This window comes from Pseudorca crassidens, chromosome 11 (assembly GCF_039906515.1).
Source record: "Pseudorca crassidens isolate mPseCra1 chromosome 11, mPseCra1.hap1, whole genome shotgun sequence".
Taxonomy (NCBI): Eukaryota; Metazoa; Chordata; class Mammalia; order Artiodactyla; family Delphinidae; genus Pseudorca; species Pseudorca crassidens.
This window is the reverse complement of record NC_090306.1, coordinates 72,810,036-72,829,272: the sequence shown is the minus strand read 5'-3', so window position 1 is coordinate 72,829,272 and position 19,237 is coordinate 72,810,036. Positions and strand designations below refer to the sequence as shown.

The 19,237-nt window shown below is 36.3% G+C and overlaps 2 protein-coding genes across 5 annotated transcripts in view; one reads left to right on the top strand and one right to left on the bottom strand.

Annotated features, from left to right (window-relative positions):
• The window catches only part of NTS (neurotensin), a 71,168-nt gene that overhangs the window by 32,662 nt on the left and 19,269 nt on the right, over nt 1-19,237 (bottom strand). The gene's annotated exons all lie outside the window — the stretch shown is intronic.
• Nucleotides 3,746-19,237, top strand: part of RASSF9 (Ras association domain family member 9) — a 30,729-nt gene continuing 15,237 nt past the window's right edge. The window contains exons 1-3 of one of the 3 annotated variants that reach the window (XM_067697483.1): nt 3,746-3,963; nt 4,198-4,318; nt 4,551-4,859. In XM_067697483.1, the coding sequence (XP_067553584.1) occupies nt 4,813-4,859 (47 nt within the window). In that variant the 5' untranslated portion in view covers nt 3,746-3,963; nt 4,198-4,318; nt 4,551-4,812. Of the gene's footprint in view, nt 4,319-4,550; nt 4,860-19,237 lie in introns of all 3 variants that reach the window. The other 2 variants (XM_067697484.1, XM_067697485.1) reach the window with 2 other exon arrangements.

The following is a 19,237-nucleotide window of genomic DNA, read 5'->3' as shown; positions in this document are numbered from 1 at the left end:
CTATATAAACAGCTCTGTTCTACATGGTGCCCTTTTGCCACATCTTGATTGTCCAAAGATTCTCATTCAAGTTTGGATTCCACTCTTCTGGCCAGTTTTAATTATTTCTGAGTTATTTGTTGTCCAAACAAAACAGGTTCTCTATCTTACTCTTTTCCCCTTAATTGAAAATGGGGTTTTCAGTAAATCAGATAAACTGATTGATTATAACAAGCTCTGTAGTATGTTATTTCCTCACAGATTACCATATGAGTGGTGATAAACTGGCTCAGAGTCAAGTACCTGTGTGTAATCCAAGATCTAGAACCTCAGCTCTGCTATTTTTTTCATGCAGGCCCTGGGGAAAACTGGCTCTTACTAGCACAGACGTGTATGATAATTACACCAGTAAGCCAATTTAATCATTAAAATGTGAAGAGTAAATTTCTAGTAATAAGAATACAACACATCTGTACAAGACAGTATTTTTTTAAAAAGTTAAAATTCTTCTAAACTTACGTCTAATGAAAACTGAGAATGCATTATTATTATCAGAAATCTGAGGCTCAGACACATCAAGTAATTTATCCAAGATCTTTACTAGGAAGTGGCCAGGATCTTTACTATGACGTAGATCTCTGTGGCTACAAAACTCATGCTCTTAACCCCTATACTTATATCTGCTACCCTTTTAGTGAAGTCATCTGTGCTAAAGCTAAAAGTCAGAAAAGTTCATATAATAAAATGTCTTGAGTGTGGTCACTAGAAGTCAGGATGGGGTTGGGGGGAGGGGGAATTGGAGGTAGGCGGTACAAACTTCCAGTTACAAGATAAATAAGACTAGGGATGTAATGAACAGCATGATGACTATAGTTAACACAGGTATATAATGTATATTAACGTTAAGAGAGTAAATCCTGACTTCTAATCACAAAAAAGAAAAATTTGTTTTTCTTTTTTGCTTTCTCTTTTTATTGTATCTATGAGATGATGGATGCTGGCTAAACCTATTGCAAGAATCATTTCACAATATATGTAAGTCATTATGCTGTACACCTTAAACTTATACAGTGATGTATGTCAATTATATCTCAATAACACTGGAAAAATTCGATTTAAAAAAGATTTCCTAGGGAATTCCCTGGCTGTCCAGTGGTTAGGACTCCACGTGCTTCCACTGCAGAGAGTATGGGTTTGATATCTGGTCGGGGAAATAAGATCCCACATGCTGCGTGGTGCAGCAAAAAATAAACAAAAAACCAACAACTTCCTAATATGAAGAGAGGCTATGAATGAACTAGACAAAAAATTGATACATTTGTCTGTTATACCTCCTTCAAAAACAGGGTTTTCTATCAGAATACATGTTTTAACACTGTTTAGCTTCTGATAACACCTCAACCACAGATTAAATAATGTTCATTTGATTGAAGAGAATATTCATTCTTTTATTATCAAGTATAATGTACCATCCTCCCTGTTGATTTTTCATGTTAATTTAAATATGTAAGGAAATATACCTTTTCTATTTATTTTGGTTGAGCTGTATACTTAGAGATGATTGAAAGAACATTCTATTTTCTGCCATCAAAACACATTTTACACATAGGGAAAGATAGGGATTGTACAGATAAGTAACCATCTTTCTTCTATGAAGATTTCCTATTGGTTCAGAAAAGGACAGATGCATGCTCAGAGTTTTTCAAAGTATAATTTTCAAAAAACTGCTATTATGAATCTCATACAAATATATAGTGGGCAAGTGTCAAAGATTGACTTATTAACGAGGAACTCAGCAGAATTGTAAAACTGGCCCAAAAGAGGATAGGGAAGACTGCTATATATAGTTAGTGAATTAAAGACAGAAGGCTGAAATAAAACTAAGTTAGATGTAAAATTGGTTGATGTCCTACAGTGCAATAAAACTATAACCTTTTGAGTTATCTTTCTACTTGCATCTTTCCTTTTTCTTAAAACACAACTTAAACCTAAATTTCACAGAGTCTGGGCCTAATCAGTAGTAAATAGTAAGTTTAAAAAATTGCATTCTGCCAGGGGACTGGATTATCTTTGGGAAGAACTATTAGACAAGGCTCCATTATATCACTGAAAGGACATGCAGTCATTAGTTTGCCTAATTTTCACTTTGAGATAATTTTTTACCTACTTTCTACCCTGTAAAGAAAAATAGCCAGTTCCTTGTCTAATACTATATGTCAACACTACTCTGACCATCATACTGACAGAGCTGAGAATCATCATTTTAAAAATCAGGCAATTTGGTAGATGCAAAATAAAATCTCATTTCAATTTACCTATACAATATCTGGTTACTAGTTTTTTTTTAAACATGGTTTTGTTATTTTCTTTTCAAATTGTTACTTGCTTACTTTTCTATTTAGATATTAGTGCCCATGTTTTTGATTCCTTTCAGCTTTTAATATCTGAGAGATATTTAATTCTTACACATCAAAGAGCTTGTCATAAATAGTATTAATAGAATATTTTATGTGAGGAATAATAACATCCTAAATGAGGTTCATTTGTGCGAACTTGAAACTCAGCATAAGATTATGCTAGTAAAGAATGTTTCCTCTTGTTCCATTAAACTCCTCTATTAAAAATTGTTTTATATGAAAACTACATATACAAATAATGTTAATAAGGGTGGAGAACCAAAACTATAGGAAATGCAGGGATATTTGTAAATGCAACATTCTTTGCAAATTGGCTGCAGCCATCATATTAATAAGCAAGCAGTATAGCTTTAGGGGATTCTATTTTGAACAACTTAGAATAACTGGGCAAGTTTCCATGATAGTTTAAATGATTTTTTGTGATGTGCTTGTAAAATAAAGTCAAGAACTGAAACTGAAGTACACCCTAAATATGGTTTTATTTACGCTGCATGTAAAGTGTGTATGTATATGTGAGATATATATATACACACACATACATGTAAAACAAAATATGTCATTACTACTTACGACTTTCAGTATTTTAAAGGTTTTCTCTGGTACCACTACCACAGATCCATTTAAAAGATGACTGTGTTTTTTAAAAAAATTATCCTATCTTCCAGGAGTAGAAAAAAGGTAACTGAATTAAAGCACTGGCTATTGTAATAAATTGGCTAATTTCTAACAGTTAGGGATATATATATATATATATATATATATATATATATATATATATATATATATAGCTTATATATAATATTTATGTACAATTACAAACAATAAACAACAAATTTTAGATAATAATGTTATATAAAATACATATATGTGTATACAGTATAGAGGACTAGAGAAGAGTTATGCTAGTAAACTTTGGAAAAATGATTTTTTTGAGCTCTGTATAATTCTGCATAAATCAGGACATATAAAAATTATAGAAACCTTTGAGATCACTTTTTTTGCTTGCTTTTGTTGAGGGTGGAGGGTGTGCTCCCAAAGAAAGTCTGAGCCTTTCGTGTTTCTAGTGGTCCAGAGATCCCCTGTCCTGAAGTGGTATTCAGAGTGAAGCCACAGTTTCTTTTCCCTCCCTCCCTCTGCTACGGAAGCCCAAGATTAGAAGCGCAGCAGGCAGGGCCTGGGGCGGGCAGGAGTTGGGGCGAGCGGGCGGGGGCAGAAGAGAGGGGAGTCGGAGGAGGGGAGTGGAAAAGGAATCCTAGAAAAAATGTCTTGGGAAGTTTCTGCAGGGCCTCGCCCTTGGACAGCGCTTTCCCACGGCGTCGCGGGGCAGGGGAGTTCCTCCCGCGCTGCTTGCTGCCGCCCGCACCCGCGTGCGCTCGCCCAACTCTGCCGGGGCTGCCGTGGGCCAGGGTTCGAGATCACGTGAGACTAGGTGATGTCAGCCAGCCTCTCGACCTGCACACTTCAGTTCCCTGAAGTCCTCGCGGCGCGTCCTTTCTCAATTTACTACTCGAGGGGCGAGAGCCAACAGTTGGCTCTTCGTTCAAACGCCCGTGGTCTAAAAGGGCCAGTAAGTGCCAAAGAAGCGGCGGGGTCGGGACCCCAAACCCTGGCTGGTTCCTGTGCCAGTGCTGTGATCATTCAGCCCTGGAGCCCTTTGGTCCTTCAGGTCCTCCAGCTTTTGGAAGATGACCTTGAAGAGTAGAGGGACGGAGTTGGGGGAAACTCGGGGCTCAGATTCCTCAGGGGTCTGGGAGTCTCCCTCGATCCAGCCTCCAGCTTCGCTCCTCGATGTATGTTACAGCACTGACACCCCGGGCGGGGGAATTTTGTGTCGAATCGCTGGGCAAAGACTTCTTGGCCCTCACTCCTGCTTGCCTCCGTCAGATTACTTTTCACAGACTGGAGCTGGATGGGAGGTGGAGGTATTTACTTTTAAATCTTTTATGTGTGTTCACTTCACCCTGTGTGGTTGGGCGTGGAGAGCGGAAGAGGGGGGTTTCCAAAGCGAGTGAAATTCCCATTCCGTGGGTATTACCATGCCTGTGGGGTGGCAGCTCTTTTAGCAAGTCTGCAAATAACTATAGAACACAATAGAGTCCTCCTCCCTTCCTCTCGTTCTCTCTTTTTTTTTTCTTTTCCTTTTCCTGCCTCCAGACGCCTCCTTCGAGGCTGAAGCTGGGCAGGTCTCCAAAGGTGCAGCAGCCACAGCAATCCCGCAGTTCAAAGTTAAGCAACAGTTGCACAACTTCCAGCAGCTCCCTTCAGACGGATACTAATGAGCTGAAAGCCAGGAGCATCTGAGGAGGTGAAGAGGAAGCTTCCAGGTCTCTTCCCTTCACCCTAGAAATCCAGATATCTCCCCCATCCCCAGAGAACTTTGAGATACTGTCCTTGCTGTTCGCTGGCCTGGCGGGCCATGGCTCCCTTTGGAAGGAACTTGCTGAAGACTCGGCATAAAAACAGGTAAAGTCCAGCGTGTGTGTATTCGGGAGCTTCTGTTGTGAAAGTATGTGTTTTGTTGCAGTTAGATTCTGATGAAAATTGCTCCTGGGTAACAAAGCTCTAGGGAGTTAGGGCTAGTGTGTACACTCAACTGGTGAGGATATTGTTCCAGTAACAATGATTGCAGTGACCAGTTCAAGGATCTCTGAAAATAAAGGATGATTATTTTGACTCCTTTTTTCTCCCTTTGGCCACTTCTGGTTTCCACCACTAGCATCACCTTCTCCTTGTTTGTTGCCTCGCCTATTTGAGAGTAGTGGGATGGCAAGTTTTATTTTGCTTTAGACAGAATTTTAGTATATTATAGGAAGAGTTAACATTTTGATGAAGACATAACTAGAATTTATTAGCCACTAATTAGAACAGAAAAACAGAGCTGCTGATACTATCCGGAAACAATGCTTTGGCTCCCTTTTTGAGTGGGGCATTCCTAAAACCTGGAAAGTTCCCAAAGTGAAAATACTCTGTAGAGAAACGTTTTGTGAACTCATTCTTTCAAAAATCTTTGAGAAATTTAGGTGATTTTAGGCACTAAAAAAGGATTCAAACAGCTGTCCTTCTTAATCCTTATTATTACTATTTTACTTTGATTTGATTTGCTGTTTTCAAGCCGGCAATGCCCATTGTGTAAATAAACATATTTCACACACACACACAGATTTTTCTTGAGTCAGTATGTGTGTATCAGTCCTATTAAATATTTTATTAACTCAAGTGCTACATTTTTATGCCTAAAAAAATGTGAGGCTAATTGTAGACACGGGCTTTACTTTTTAAACATACTTGTTTTGGCATAAGCGCTTTTCCACAACTCTTCTCTCAATCACACCTGTTTGTACTTGTCATAATTTACTTAGTGTCAATTTAAAAGCATACAATTACATGGTAGGAAATGATACAATTATTTTAGAGGGTCTGCATGACAATATAGTGGTACAACTTTAAAGTAAATCTCCAGACTTTATTTTGGGCATGAATGTCTACTTGAAAAATTCTGTTATTACCTCATTCCAATGTCTTTATGGTTTAGTTGACTAGCTTAAGAAACAAAAGCAGCAATAATCAATACTATCAAACTTTCTAAACCTGTTTTATTTTCTAATAATCTGATATGTCACGAATATGGTATTTATGATAATTAATGAAACTATGTTAAAATAAATATGTCTGGGTAGTATTAAAAACTATGGTAGTGATAGTTATCAAAAATAGGCTTGTATTTTCCTAGTGTCGATGCATTAAAAAATATTTCAGACGACTCCCCTTACCAAAAGAAAATCCTTCCTACTTTTTAAAGGATTTTTCAGTAGCATCAGTTTTGAAGTGTGTATGTTTAAATGCTGTAAAAATATATAAAAAATTACTTCAGGAAAGTTCATGGTATTACAAAACAAGTTATGTTTTTGGCATAGTGATCTTTCTGAATACTATCCCTGTAGTTCAGAGTTGTTGTGTATTTGTGTGTGTGTGTGTTAACTAATTTAAGAATTCTGTCATTGGTACACCAAATAACAGTGCAATAAAACTGCATGCACCCCTGTGAGTTTCTCTCATATGGCCACTTGTGTTGCCTTAATTTGCCACTGCAAAATCTACTCTACCCATAAAACTAGCTTTTGTTCAGGGAAGTGAGTATACAAACATTTTTAAAATATTTTTTCTATGCAAAATTATGAAAAAGTGGAAGGAAACAATGAAAGATGGGGAACTTAATAGTATTTTAAGTTGCTCTGACAAAATGGAATGGTGCTTCCTGAAGGTGATGCTTTTTTATGAACGTGTGTTTTGGCGAAAGTGGTAATAGTGAGGCTGTGCATGAGTTGCTGTGATAACTGAGTGCCTCCCTTTAAAGATTTGTATTTTTCCAATCCTTAAGGCTGCTTAAACCACAGGGGTAGCTAGGGACATAAAAATATGGGTATTTCAAACTAAGCAGTAAATAAGCCACATGGTGTGTTGAAATACAATTAATGTATATTTGTTTTTTTCAAGGTTTAGTTTTGATATAGATGAGATATTTTTGTTTTGTCTGTTTTTTCACCTTCACAAAGGTGAAACTACAGATGAAACTTAGTTACATGATTAAGTTTATCAATTTCATTTCCTGGGTTCCATAATGATTTAAATAATTCCACTCCAAAATATAGAAACCAATAACTTTCCTTAAATGACAAGTGATTCATCCTTTGATCGATTCATTCTTCGATTGATGATAAAACAGTTATCTGATAACAGCCAATGCATTCTTCAAATATATCGTATAAAATTCCTTGTAGAATGTAAAGGAAAAATTTGAGCAATATATTTGTATACATTGTGATGTAACATTTATACAGTTAAAAGAACAACTTGAATATAATTGTATCTTTGTCAGCAGGAAAAAATGAGGATTTTTCGAGGGAATATTAGGATTTTGAGATCATAAAATTTTGAGAAAGTTTATTGAACTTTTCTGCATCCTGTTCTGTCTTTTCAGTTTTGTTCACTCAGAATATTTATCACCCAAGATTGAAAGTCCTAAGGTAGCTCTGTAAATAGTCTCATAATACATGGATATTTGAGAGTTTTAGAGACAGGATGGAAAACAAATGCAACTTGAAAGTATGAGGCATAAAAAACTTTTAGAAAACACACACTGTAAAGGTTAAGGAGGGCAGGGCCATATCTGTCTAGTCCCCATTGTGTTCTAATTCCCAGGGCAGTGCCTGGTATGTGATGGACGTATATAATACAGTTGTTTATATAATTTTATAAACTAAAATTATAATTTGTATTCAAGTCAAAAACACAGTAATCATTTTATTCTCTAGCATCATCTGAGATCAGCTGGTATTATATAAAAGTGAATACTTTATAAAGGATTGGTTGATATTTGATAAAATCCAAAAACCAGGGAGATGGACAAATAATTATATGGATTTGGACACCAAGCTAATCCTCCCCTACCAGAAAATATTTTCTAAATGTTAAGAATCATTCGATTTAAAAATCTGGAAAACAGTCTTCAGGAAATCTGAAAATAATACTTGGTCACAAAATGATTTTATTTGGACACACAAACATTTTATGCTTTTCATTTCTTTTTTTTTATTATTATTATTGGGGTATAGTTGTTTGACAATGTTGTGTTAGTTTCTACTGTACGGCGAAGTGGAGTTCCCTGTGCTATACAGCAGGTTCTTATTAGTTATCTATTTTATACATATTAGTGTATATATGTCAATCCCAATCTCCCAGTTCATCCCACCCACCCCCGCCTGGATGCTTTTCGTTTCTAACTTTCATGCAAATAAAAGAAATGGAGCCAATGTAAAATCTTTATGCTCAGAATTATTTTTTTAAAATTTTCTAATTTTCATAACATTTAATAGGAAGAGTACAATTTTCAGAAGATCTTTTGGTCTCAGGAGATGGATTGTTTACTTTGGTTCCATAATAATAAAATGTTCTGTGACTGAATCCCAAAGATTGATAACTACCTTCTTAAGCAACTTTATGTTCACGTGAAGAATAAAAACGTTGGAGAGTCTAGATATTTTCTTTTCAATAAGCTATTCAAGTTTCTGAAAATATTTTCTAAAAGTCACTAGGTGGCTTTTGTTTCTCATAGAAAACCCAGAGAAGGAAATAATGAAGCATGAATTTACTCGACATTCATATGGTCATTCAACAATTGAATTCAGATTATTAACATATTCAAGTATTCACATAAGTTCCATCTGTAGGTTCTATTTTCAAAACAATGATTGCTTTAAAAGCGAATGCTTCTAAATAGCAATCAGCAACCTTTTTTTTTATAAGTTCAGAAAAGTGGAATGTCACTTTAAAGATCTGGGGGATTCTTGGTTGTGAGTTATGATTCCTTGGTGTTTTAATTAATAAAATTTGAGGGCAGAAAATTGGTTGGACTTTTTAACCAAACCTTGCTAGGAGCAAAAAATTGCCAGACTAAAGCAGTATTTCATATGTTTGTTGGATATATAAAATCAGAATTGTTCTTTCAGGTGATTCATTGATAATAACAATGAATACGAAAGGATCTAATTTAGTGAATAAGGCCTTATAATTATTGTTAGGTACCATTCAGTCAGCTCTTGGCTTTCTTTTGGCTTTTCCTATACCTGTATCACAGGTGATAACAAGCATTGTCCTAATATCAACTTGAAATCAAAAGTCTCCAAAAAATATATTTGTAATAAAATTATTAGAAGTAAATAACACAGCTCTATTGTTGTATAATTGACACATAAAATCTGCATTTGCTTTTGAATGAATTAGAACATATCTAACCAAGTTGTTTTAAAACCAGGTGCCTCATATTGCTCTCTTAAGCACCTCATGCCGCAGTTACTTCATCAGAAGGAAGAATTGAGTTTTGCGGTCATGGTAGAAGTTGCTGGCAAGCTGGATGTTTTCTCTTTGTAATTAGAAGTATGGTAATTTATGAATTCTGCAGAACAGGAAATTATCTTGTACTGTTTTGTCTAACCTCCAATAAATATTTGAAAGGGCCCTGAAATTGGCTTGAGAAATGCTGGATATTTGAGTACGTACATCTTTTTAGTTCCCAGGTGTTCCTGAAAGAGATTTCCCCTGATAATACCTGGTAACTTAAGTAGTTATTACTTGACAGAGACAGCGCATTAGGAACAATGATTGGAATGCTCTATCCCTGGCAAAAATATCCTGAGAGCAGTGGCAGCGGTGAAATTGAGCTCTAGGTTAGATCTTGAATTGTCACTCAAAAAAACTATAACCCAACTTAAAATCCACTACATAAGATGTTTTATTATGTACCGTATCAATTCATGAAGAATGTCAAGGTGAAAATCTTAAGGATTTTAAAAAAGTTTTTAAAAGTTTGTAGCTGGTTAACAATTTTATTTACATAGCCTCTTTATTAGCTGGACTGTATAACTTAGAAAGTTTTGATGTTATTTGATTGGTATGTCGTTTGGGAGATCTGATAATGGCTCTAGGTAATTCACAAAAGTATGGCTCTTTTCTTTTGATTTTAGTTCTAAAAATGAAAGAAAGTTGAAGTAGGAGTATGACTTTACCTCTTCCAGGTGAATGTGTATTCCAGTCCTTGACAAGAGATCTCTTTGTCCCTAGCATATTGGCTTTCTAAAATAAGGCAAAATGCCATCTGCACCAAGTACATGTGAAAGGAAAAAGTTCAGCATACTTCTTTGTGCTAATGTTCTTTCATGTATACTTGCTTAGGAGTTTTAAAAGACATCCCTTTGGCAAAACACACATAACACATACAACACTGATTTCTTAAGAGTCAATTATTTGGTTTTTAAAAATAGATTGTGATTCAATTATTGTGGAGCCTGTTGTAGGGCTACACCTTCTAGAGAAAGTTTGCATATCTGTTGATAGTAATTTAAAGCGATTAGTAATGTGAATGGTCACCCAACAGTGACCATTACTTATATGAATGGAATAGAGCCTTGGGGAGACATTTTAGCATTGGCAGTGATAAGAAAAATATTTCAAGAATGAAAATGAGCAATGGGTATTAAATATGCTGACAAACAAGGCAAATTATTCTCAAAGGTTTATATCTGCAGGCTAGAATGCCCTCTGTTTTTATAAGTAAAGTGACTTAAGATAGCTATAAAAAAATTGAGTATACACTCAGTGAGATCAGGGACCTCATCTATCTTGTTTCTTTCTAGATAAACAGTGAGTAGATGCTCAATAAATATTTGTTGATTGAACAAATGAATTCAACATATACTCTCCAAATACAGCTGGTCCCCATAAAGCACTTGTGTCAGAGTAGTAAATCAGTACATTTGCAGTGAATGGACTCATGGGTAAGTTAAAGAATGAATCCATAAATTCAAGGTTGATCTCTCATCACCCCTGCTTCTAGGCTTAACTCCTTGCTTTCAAATGGTTAAGGGTCATAGTTGAGAAATAGATGCTGTAGGAGACTTTACTGGACTTCTGGTAGAGAACTAACCAAGGTGCAGGGTTACTCATTCTTCTCTAGGGATGCTCTCACTTCCTTTCATGCTCCTGGAATGCAACCATGTATGTATGTGAGTGAGGTTTGGTGGATGATGGTAGTTGGCTACTGTAGACCCCACTCACTGTTGAATGTGGAACATTTCCTCCTTTGGAGGTAAGAGGGAAATACAGTTGGGGAAATACTTATTTTCTCACATGAAAGGAGGATTTATGCTCTTTCTATAAGATAATTACAGTTATAAGACAAAGGGAAAATGCTAGAAACAGGCAGAAAATTATCTTAGTTAAGAACTCCAGCTCTTTAGTCACCTAGACTTTCGGTCATTTCTCAGATTTGCCATTACTAGTTGTATGCACTGGGGCAAATATTTCATCTTTCTAATACGACGATAACAATAATAACAACAAGCAAAGGCAAATTTAAGTTTGACAATTGAAGGGGTTGCTCTTTAAAATGAGCAATAGGTATTAAATATGCTGACATATTTAATGGGTATTAAATAAGTTGCTCTTTAAAGTTCTGATTAATAATATCACTAAGGTCGTTATGGGGCCTCGGAATGTGACTGTGCAAATGAGGAAGCCCTTCTGCTTAAACTTCATTAGCTTCAGGGTAAATCCACCTCTGCTAATACTTCTTATAACACTTATTATGTGCACTGGTCTAAGTAATTTACATAATACTTAAAATTACACTGTGGAGCTTCCCTGGTGGCGCAGTGGTTGAGAATCTGCCTGCTAATGCAGGGGACACGGGTTCGAGCCCTGGTCTGGGAGGATCCCACATGCCGCGGAGCAACTGGGCCCGTGAGCCACAACTACTGAGCCTGCGCGTCTGGAGCCTGTGCTCAGCAACAAGAGAGGCCGCCATAGTGAGAGGCCCGCGCACCGCGATGAACAGTGGCCCCCGCTTGCCACAACTAGAGAAAGCCCTCGCACAGAAACGAAGACCCAACACAGCCAAAAAAAAAAAAAATGAATAAATTAATGAACTCCTACCCCTAACATCTTCTTTAAAAAAAAAAAAAAATTACACTGTGAAGAAGGTACTACTACTTCTCCTATTTCACATGTAAGCCCATTAAGACCCAGAGCAGTGCAACAGTTAATAAGTGGCAGAGACAGAATTCGAATCCATGCTCTTAACTCTTACTCTGTGTGGCCTATTTAGTATTTAGTTTTCTCATCTCTATAACAGAGTTAATCCTAAACCATCAAGAATTTGGATTAAATCTGATTATATATAAAAATCTAGCATGGTGCTAGGACATAATAAAAGCTCAGTAAATATTCACTCCTTGTTCAGGCCTCTTGGATTAAATATGTTGTGAAGTATATCTAAGTTTTTAACACCTAAACATGATATTTGTGGCTTCAAAATCTCAACCTTGACTCACTAGAACTTCTGTTCTCTTTTCCTGATCATCACTGATCTCTTTTCCTCCCTAGATACAAAGAGATACATTATAAATTACTGAATATAATTAGAAATGAGTCTATAAATGTTGTGCAATACTATCCTTGGATCTTGATGAAATATTTCAATTCTGACAGCTTTTATGTTTAATCCTCACACCACATCTGAGCAAAATTATGAGACTATTAATGATTTTGCAATGCATAGCATTGTTTAAGAGACAGTTCCTTATGTGTCTTTGTGGACTTTTGATAAGAACAAAGGATACATAATTTGAATATTTTAGTGTTATCTTTGTCTAAAAATATGAGAGATTGAATTGGATACTTAAGGTCCCTTTCATCTCTAAGCTTCTGTGGTTTTAAAATTTCCTCTGCAGAGTAGAATTTAATTCTCTTGTCCTGCTTTTTTTCAAGAAAACTTTTAAAAATAGAATTGAAAGAAGGATTTTTTTGGTAATTTTATTTTACCTAAACATGATGCATTGCCACATAACCTCCACCAGGAAAGGTACCATTACGGTGAAAGTCAAATGTGTTTATTTCCAATTATAAAGACATATGATTAGTTTATAAATTATAATATCTAAGAATTATTGAGTGTTTGCTAAGCACAATTTTAAGTTTAGTAATACAAATATAAGAATGTTAGGAGTAGCTATCTTTTTATTTTATTTCTTTAGGACTGGTAAACTCTGTGTTTTGTATTATACCAAACATGCAAAGACACCACCTCATTCTTAAGGGATTAAACTCCTAATTGAGAAAAGAGCACTATAGTTTAGTATCTCATGCATGAACTTTTAAAAAAATCACTCTTCCATGGGGAACTACCGTTTACAGGGTAAATAAAGTTATATTTATAATACAATTTATAAAATGAAAGTATAATGTCTTAGGAAGGCTGTTCCTCTATAGAGTAGGTGTCACTAAATGTTTTTGATTGACTCTAAGTAGAAGTATATAAGAGAAGTGAATGGAGATAAAGAAAAATAAATGGAGCATCATCACATTAGATAGTGTTTATGAAACTTCCACAGTTAGGGGACAGGCTTGGACAAGAGAAGGGAACACGACAAGGTGTACAGAAAGATGTAGGAGGGGCTGAAGCACACAAAGCTAGGAATGACTCAGGAGAGTCAAAAGAAAAGAATTCAGGAAGCAGGCAGTAATATGGTCAGTTTGGTGAGAATCCAGAATCTTGCTTGGTTGGTGAAAACAGTATTTTACAATTGAAAAAAATGTTAAGGATGTGTTTATATAACAGTAATAGACTTACAGTCAACTGTAATTGACTGCTATTTGTTCTAATAATCCTATTAAACTCATCAGTGTATCAGCTTATAGAATTAAGTTATTCTTCTATTTTGTGGATCTTTTAAATGGTAATTCCACTAATGCAGATACTGGTCCAATTTCAACAAATTTTTATTCTTACTAATGATGGTATATAATCGGTAGGAATTTTGTGTCTGGGGTTTATTGATGTACTGCACAGTGTATGCTTGCTGTTCTCAACCAATGACTAAGACATTTTACAGCCATCTCCAAAACCTTTGGTTACTCATTCACTCCTCATTTACTCTGACATTTGTCAATCCTTCTGGAATTCCCTGCAGTTATGATTAACTGAGAGTACTTTAAGATCTAGCAGCAGCACATCAGTTTGGGGGAGACCACAGTCCTCAATAGTAGAAACTGAAGATACCTATTTTTAGCTCTGCATAAAATTACATTTGTGTGGAACCTATGAGAAGTGCTATTGAAAAACCATGGATGTCTTCATGGAGTAGACATATAATAACTACAGTCTCATATGAAGAAAAGAGTTGTACGCCATTAGGAAAAGCACTTATGAAGCTATACTGGACCTTTGAGATTTCATCTTTTTTCAGAGCACAGGACGTTAGCCACTTTACAGCAGTGGACCACAAAGTATTAGCTTTAATTTCTTGACTGCTTGTTCTTTTACTCTAGTAGTGAAAGTCAAAGAACATTTTCCTAGAATTATTAATAATCGGCATGAAACTTAGACTAAGTCATTTTTTTTTTAAATGATCGTTTTTAGTGGTTCTACTTTTAGTTAGGAGACCTTGCTGTAGTCACAGTTTAGAGAATTAAGTAAGCTGGCAGCTTGTGCTATATAGTGCTTTACATATCTGAGCATATTATAGTATTGCTTTCTTATCTACCTTAGCATCTTAAAACAAAACATTCTAAACTATCCCACCGTATCAGGTTGTGCATCTACTTGTATATATTTCCCTTTTGGGGACTCAAGATACGGGTTATGTGATGATTTTTAAAAATTCAGAAATATCAAATGAACCTCATACTTTGAGGGCTTTATTAAGATTAAATGTGAATCAGATATGGACCATACTTTAAGGAACTTGTTGATTAGTAGACACACAGACATATGTAAATAATTAAAATACAAGGCAGGCATTTTAAAGTATCCTAATAAAGTCCATGTATTCAACAAAAAATATTTATTTACCTTATAATGTGTGCTACATGTTATTCTAGGTGCTGGGAATACAGCAATGAGAAAGGCAGTCAAGGTCTCTGTTCTCATTGAGCTTATAGTACAGTGGTGGACGGGCAGACAGTAAGGAAACAATAAATGAACAAGAAATTTCAGATAGAGATTACAGTTATAAGAGTCACTATAGAGGCGGAATTTATAGGAATTCAAAACTGAGTGTATGGGGACAATAGAAAGTATCAGGATGGAAAAAAAGATTCAGTGATAACTACAATTTGGGGTCTGAGTAAATAGGAATATAGTTGCATTATCATACAGAACAGGAAAAATGGCAAGGGTAACTCGGGGGAGGGAAGAACATCAGGGTTTAGAGTAAAAAAATTCAAGGTGTCACTTGAATGTTTCCAAATATTCCACCTCCAAACACCTGGTGTTTGGACACACTGCGCTGTGAAAGCAGCCTTTCATCCAACCTACTGCCAGCCCTCCTGACATCCATATGGGACTGATTAATATGGAACACACTGCACCTGGAATGGGACTTTAAAGGCAAAACACACTGGTTTCCCAGGCAAGGCCTTCACGCTGACTAATCCTATGTTAAACCCACTCATTCTCCATGAAGCATTTCACAGCCATCCTCTTAGTGAGCCTTCAGTCATTGCCTTTGGTTGAAATTACTTCCAAACAAGGCCGTGACTTCCATGAGATCATACATTCTTCTGTTTAAAGACCACATTATTTTTACTTTCTTGTCCCCTAGAGAATAATACACAGAACTATTATATAGATATTGGAGTTCAAATAACATTTTAGTATTTAACTAAACAAAATCTAGATTTTTGGTGCAGGTAAATCATCTAGGTCAGGAGTTGGCAAACATTTTGAGTAAAAGGCCTCATAATAAATATTTAGGTTATTCCAGCCATAATGTCACGGTCTCAACCACTCAACTCTGTCAATGTGGCGTGAAAACAGACACAGGCAGTACATAATTAAATGAGCATGACTGTACTTAAACAAAATTTTATTTACAAAAATATATGGTGGGATAGTTGTAACTGCCAGGCCCTAGTTGACTGAAAAATTCCCTTTATATACCTCCCCCCGAACCCCCTTCCTCCTCTCATGCTCCAAAAAATAAAAGAACATTTAACATTTATTGTCTTAGGCTCTTAGGCTTCAAAGATGAAAGAGTCAGTCCAGGACCTGACTGGCAAACTAGCAAAAAACGAAGGTAGAAAATGCTACCACTCAATGTACAATGGGTTCTGTGGAAGCATCAAGAATGGGCATCCATTTCCATCTGGAGTGGCGGGAATGGGGTTATTCAGAGATGATAAGGGAATTTTCCTAGAGGAAGCAACATTTGAAACAGAGTAAGAGTTAGATGAAGAAAGGGGAAAAAAGGTGTTTCAAGCCAAGGAAATAGGTTATGGAAAAGCCCAGAGTGAAAAATAAAAGCATGGCAGATACAGTGCAATCCAGTCTAGCAATTCATAGGGTGATAGATGTTACAGTGACAGCCAGTTACCCTCACATTAGATCTGTCAGAGATCAGCAAGATGTTAGGAATAGCTAGCTCAAGGTGTCTATTACAGAGTGCTTGGCTATCAGTTGGAGGAATCAGATCATGGAAGGAATTCTAGGAACAGGCAGGAGAGAAACAGAGAACAGAAGAGAGAGTAAGAGAGAGACAGACAGAGAGGGGAGGGGTGATGAGGGAGAGGAAGAAAGGTAAACAAATTGAAAATGCAGGACTTGGAAACCATTTAAAGATTTTAAACAAGGAAGGTACACAGCTAGATTTGCAGTTTAAAAAGGGAAGCCTGACAGTATTATGGAGCACAAATGTGAAGTGGGCAGGAGTTTATCATAATATAATATGTCCTAACTTACTACAGTAACTTACTGTAAAACTGGAAGTTGTCCGAATTGTAGTAGTGGTGATAGATAGGAGGGCGTATATTTGAGACATTTGGGAGAAAGAGTAAAACAGACATGGGGACTAGTTGTTAAAGGGGAATGAGATAGACAAAGGAGTCTAGGAAGACTCCCAGTTTTCAAACTTGAGAGAAAGGGTGGGGAGATAGTGATTACATTTAGTAAGATGGGAAATCAAGAGGTGGAATAGTTTGAGATATGAGAGGAGAGGATGGTGAATTAGTTTCGATGGGCCAAATTTGAGGTGGCAGTGAGTAACATAATGATCAAATAAACATGTCAAAACAAAGTTTGGAATATTGGTCTGGAGCTCAAGGGAAAAATAAGTAAATGTGGGAACTATCATCATTCAGTTGGTTGATAAAGTTGTGGGTGATATTACAGTCACCCATAAGGTGTATATAATGAGACAAGAAATGAGTCATAGAAACCTGCGGGATGCCTATTGTATCAGTTATCACTTACTGGCAATAAGACACCATAAAAATTAGTGGCTGAAAACAACAATGTGTTATTTGCTATGATTTTCTGAGTAAACTGGGGTGGTTCTTCTGAGTTTTACTTTGGCTATCTCATGAGCAGTGGGTTAGTCAAGGCTTAGGTTCCGATGGGACAACTGAGATGGCTGGGTCTCTCTCTCTCGATGTGGTCTTTCATCTCAAGCTTTTTCATCAAACAGCAGTCTCAGGACAGCATTACAGGAAGAAGACAGAAGCTGCAAGGTTTCTTGAAGCCTGGACTCTAGAACTCGCACACATGGTTTTTACCATATTCTATTGGCCATACTTAGTCCCAAGGTCTAGTCAAGCAAAAAGAAACAGACTCCATCTCTCAATGGAAGGAGCTACAAAGAATTTGTGGCCACCCCTGCATGACACCTACATTTACTGAATATGCAGAGGAAGCAAGGCCCATGTCAGAACTGAGAAGAAGCTAGAAAGGGAAAGGAAGAGCCATGGAGAGTGAAATCAAGGAATGGACTGCTGCAAGAACGGGAGGAAAAGGTCACAATGCATAATATTACAAAGAGGTCGAGGCAGATCAGTTCCAAAAATGGCACTTGGGTTTGGAGGTTAGATCTCTGATAAACCTAGGAAGAAATATTTCTGTTGTGGGTGTGTGTGTGGGGGGGTGGAAGTCACTTTATGGTGATTGTTCCTGGAAAGAGGTAAACTAGAGAAAGTAACTGTGGGTTATTATTTGAGTCTGTGAAGGGAAGATAGTTGAGGTGTGTATGTGGTCAAAGGATGGTTGTTATAATGTGACCTGGGAAAACTTTGGGAAAGTAAATGTAGCTCCTTTTCCTTAACAAAATGGCATGACAGGCCCTGGTATATTCTTGTTCCTAAAAGTTATTAATTTTTTGTTGTTCTTTAGGTAATTGATCTGTGACTAATGTGAAGAGCTGATTATTTTCGATGAAGCTTCCAATTGGAAGTCACAGTTTATTACTGTTTATTATAGAGTATGTTCAGAACATGGAAATCAGGGATAAAGGAGGTCATCTTGTATTTTCAGCTATCCTACAGGATAATTCAAATTCTTACATATTTCTAGTGCCATTCAAATCTGCCAACATATTTCAGAATACATTTAGAGAGGGAAGAGTAGGTGGCTGCAGGCAGATACAAGCTGAAAGTCACCATCATTAGGAAATAGCTTCCACTAAGAAGGCAAAACCAATTACGGGCTTAGCTGCCAAAAGAAAAACTGTTAGTAGTTGACATAACTACAGCTATCGTTAAACTAAATATTCAGGCTAGGTAACTTCCCTTTAATAAATATGCTTTGTTATTATGAAATATTTCTTTACAAAGTATAAATCAATAAGGAAACTTTAGGTATTTGCCAGGCACAGGTAACACTTGGAAGTTAGCCCTAGAATTTCCAATGAGAGTAGATATTTTCTCAGCATTTCATCTAGTAAATACTACATGTTAAATATTTACATTTTGAGTAAAATCAATTTCTGGAATCTGAGCTATGAGCTTAGTTTACTTACCCCCCCATAGTCCCCAATACACATTCTTTACATATTCCCTTCCCTTTTCTCTGTTTATGGGAATTATGTACAGTATTATAGCTACCCTGCAGGTATGGAATGTCTAGGGTTTTTCTTGTCCTACGTGACTGACTTATATTATTACTCCCTAGAAAATTAAACTGGTGTTAGTAGAGCACAAAACTAGTGATTTTTTTTCTATGCGTATATATGTATAAAATTTTAATTTTCAAGGTAGTTTTAATTTTTGACTGCCCCAATTTTTCAGAGTGATTAATTTTCTGAAGGACTCCAATTTTAAAACTGTTTTAATAAAATGTTAATAGTCTGTGTTTCGTGAAAATTATTTGATAGCATTATTTTCATGCTTCATCTATCAAAACAGTGATCCAGATTTTCATAGAGACCTAAGGAAAGACTTGTATTATTTGTGGCAGACACGCCCTGTGATTATCTTCCTGAGACTGCAGTACTGTGATCTCAAAAAATTGTTACTTCAGAGGG